General features: G+C 38.2%; 1 protein-coding gene across 1 annotated transcript in view; it reads right to left on the reverse strand.

The window, feature by feature from the left end:
* Positions 1 to 3,278: 3,278 nt before the first annotated feature.
* LOC106331125 (glutathione S-transferase T3-like) overlaps positions 3,279 to 3,968 on the reverse strand; it is a 939-nt gene continuing 249 nt past the window's right edge. The window contains exon 2 of the mRNA XM_013769460.1: positions 3,279 to 3,908. Coding sequence (XP_013624914.1) covers positions 3,279 to 3,908 — 630 coding nt within the window. The remainder of the gene's footprint in view (positions 3,909 to 3,968) is intronic.

Consider the following 3,968-nt stretch of genomic DNA (forward strand, 5'->3'; position numbering starts at 1 on the left):
GGTGGTGTAATGAACTTGGATTGTAGGTGTAGATGTGGCAGTTTATGTATTATGGTTTCTTGTTTTGAACCTTTTGAATGTTTTGTGGATCTTTTGAACTTTGTTAAGCTAATGTAATATATTCCCTTTCTGTTCTTGCTTCTTCTTTATATTGTTCAGAACCAAAACCAAATAGGAAAATCGGACCAAAAGGAAACAAATGAAAACTTTGTTTCCATTTTATTTCGTTGCAATATGCGACGATGCTACGAATATTAACGTAGCAAAATTTAGCAAGATGCTACGAATAATAACGTAGCAACTTGCCACGTTTCTTTTCGTAGCAAGGTCGTATCAATTTGCTACGATTTTGCTACGATACAAAAATGGCTACGATCGTATAGCTATGAAAATAGAAACGTGACTTTTCGTAGCAAAATCTCCATATAGCTACGAAAATTCCCCTATAGCCACGATTATATGTCGTTGCTATTTCAGTTTTTTTTACTAGTGATTATGTAAGTTCAGAGGGTTTTCGGAAGAGCATAGAAGTTTGTGGAGATTTGGTATGGGAGGAGGTATAATAGAATAGTTGAGGGGGACTAAGGGCATCGGTATTGGTGGGACTCAACCCTCGAGCCCTTAGCATTTTTTATTAAGTTTATATGTTTTGGGACTTAAGCTAAAGACATTGAAAATTTTGGTAGATTATTAGTGGGATTTTTCTGGTCCCTTAGGTTATTATTTAATTAATTTATTATTTTAATAATAAATAACATATAAAAAGAAGTTTTAAATAAAATATATAAAAGAAAAGTTTAACATTAAAATTGAAATCTTAATAAAATTACAAAGTTGAAAAAAGAAATACCAACCATCATAATAAAAAAAAACACACACAAACATTTATTCCAATACAGATAGGAACTTATAAATTATATGTTATGTGTAAGATGTCCAAATTTAGCCCAAATATTTTCAATCAAATCATTTTTTAAATGTTCATGGACTTGTCTATTCCGAACGCTCGTTCGACGATTAATTGTACTCACGATAGGTGAAGGCATATTGACGGAAAATGTATCCACATCTTCTCTTTCTTCAAATTCATGAACGTTGTCCTCAGTTCTTGATGATCGTTCATCTTCGACAATCATATTATGGAGTATGATACATGCTCTCATAATATTTCCTATTTTTTCTTTATCCCAAATATTAGATGGATTTCTAACAACGGCAAACCTAGCTTGTAGGACTCCGAAGGCACGCTCGACATCTTTTCGCACAGCTTCTTGGGTTTGAGCAAATAATGAATGCTTCTGACCTTGTGGTAGTCGGATAGATTGAATAAAAGTAGTCCATTTCGGATAAATACCATCTGTGAGATATTATGCCAAATGGTATGGATTACCATTAACATAGAAGTTAACTTGTGGCGCTATTCCGTTAATAATGTCATCAAAAACGGGTGATCGATCGAGAATATTAAGATCGTTCAGAGTACCTAGAGCTCCAAAAAACACGTGTCATATCCAGAGGTCATATGAAGTTGCCGCCTCCAAGACAATCGTTGGTTTTCCGGTTCCTCGTGAATACATTCCTTTCCAAGCCGTGGGGCAATTCTTCCACTCCCAATGCATACAGTGGATGCTTCCAATCATCCCTGGAAACCCACGTTGTTCTCCAACATATAGTAGTCTTTGCAGATCCTCCGGTGTGGGACGTCTTAGGTATTCATCGCCAAACAAGTGGATTATTCCCGTGGCAAAATTGTGCAAACTTCTTCGAGCTATTGTTTCACCAATTCGGACATATTCGTCAACTGTGTCAGACCCACCACCAAACGCCAATTGACGAATTGCTGCGGTACATTTTTGGAGCGGAGTTAGACTCGACCGTCCGGCGCTCTTTTGGTTTTGGATTGAAATCAAATTCTTCAAATACGTCATCTAATTCATCATCATCATCTTTGTGGTAATGATAATGGGAAGAAGAAGCCATAGACAATTTTTACAACAGAAAAAAAATGTTTATAAATTAAGAGAAGATGAGACTTTCCACATTTGTAATGAGAGAAGAAGTCTCAATACTTATAAGATAAAGAAGAAGTCTCTATGAACCCTCCCGTGAATGAATATTGATATAAACTCTTTAGTACATCTTGTGACTTATTGGTAGAAAGCAAAATAAACATGTGGCTTTGGATCATGTGTCTTATTGGTACAAAGAAACCCAACTTGTGACTTATGGATGTAAATGAAATAAACATGTGTATAAACAATATAACTTNNNNTAAACATGTGTATAAACAATCTAACTTGTGATCATGTGATTTATGGTCAGCCATTCTATTTGGTCACGAGCACAAATAAAAGAGTACAAAACCATATCGGTTACATCCGAGAAAATACAAAACATGTCGGTTACATCCGAGAAAATACATCAATTACATAGTTAAAATTATCCAAACATAACCACCAAGCCTATTACAACAACAAGAACAACTATGCCTATTACAAAGCACTCAAACCCATAGCTAAAAGAAGATTTCTCCTTAGCCATATCACCCACAATCTTCTCTAGGTTTCGTATCTTCTGCTCTGTGTCATAGTCAGTCAAAAGGGTTAGGCTTTCTACCTTTTCACCCAGCTGAAGCACGTGTATATCTCTGGCTCTCATCTCCTCCATCAGCGCCTCATCCCACCATTTGTAGACATAGCATTCGCCGTCATCTTTCTTCGCACAAGTGTAATATCTTCTCCCTGTTTCACATACGCAAAACTAGCTAAGCATACACACAAAGTAGCACATAAGCAAGTCAGTAACTAACTAGCACATACCTTGATCTTGCCTAGTGTTAGACGTTGCAAGCAGTGGCTTAGTACCACAATAGCAAACCTGCGGGAAACCAAACTTAACCTCCGGTTGCGGAGGGTAGTGAACTACGTTCCAAGCGTAACTCAGCTTGGTCACGTCGTATGAGATCATCCGTCTCGCTGTAGTCACTGTCGTCATTGTTTCCAAATACATCCTCGTCATCTGATGGCTGCGTATAGCTGTAATGTCCCATTTTTACTTAACATGCATACATTGTCGAAATTTAAATTAGATACACATAGAGCTATAAAGTTAGAAACAAAGAGATATACACAAACATAGAGCAAACACATTAAAAGAAAATGATTCATTTATAAGAACCTATTTAAGGAAACCAGAACTACATAGAGCAAACACCAAACAAAAACATAGAGCATACAGAAAATTAAAGACATAAAGATACATCTTCTTCTTAATTTTTTTCAGAATAACTCGGCTATGAGCTTATTCTTCACAACTTCTTCCGCCTCACTAAATGGTTGAGTCTTGCCAAGGAGAGTGTCTAGTATTGCTAGCCTCGACAGTCTCTCTTTCCTCACCAAATCGTCCTTCTTCATTTCCCAAACGGTCGCAATCTCAGCCACGGACTTCCCTTTACCCGTATTTCTTTTAGCCTTAGCAGCCTTGACACCTTCGGGCCTGCTCTCAACATCAACGAAGCCTTCGTTGGTAGAAGTTTGGGAATTTATCTCCACATTCTTCCTCTTCGAAACGCCACCTGCCGTGGGTGTGGTAAGGCTGAGCCACTTCTGTTCATACCTCAACACACACCAAGCATGTTCAAGTGTGAACTTGTGCTCTTGATCAGAGAAGAAACTGTCATGCGCCTTCTTCAGAACGTCAGTGTCAGTCTCAACACTTCTCATTTGTCGCTCTGCTGCCGAGTATGTGGCACAAAACTTGTTAACATCTTCATTGATTCTGTGCCACCTCTTCTTGCAACAACCGTGCTCTCTCACACCATCCTCTCTTCCATGAGGACTTGATGCATAATAAGCAGCAACCCGTTTCCAGAAGGCCCCCGACCTCTGCTCATTTGCAACAATAGCATCCTTGGAAGTGTTAAGCCACGCACTGATCAGCACCTCGTCACATCCTTGGAAGTGTTAAGC

The sequence above is a fragment of the Brassica oleracea genome, chromosome C3, assembly GCF_000695525.1.
Source record: "Brassica oleracea var. oleracea cultivar TO1000 chromosome C3, BOL, whole genome shotgun sequence".
In the NCBI taxonomy this organism is placed as follows: Eukaryota; Viridiplantae; Streptophyta; class Magnoliopsida; order Brassicales; family Brassicaceae; genus Brassica; species Brassica oleracea.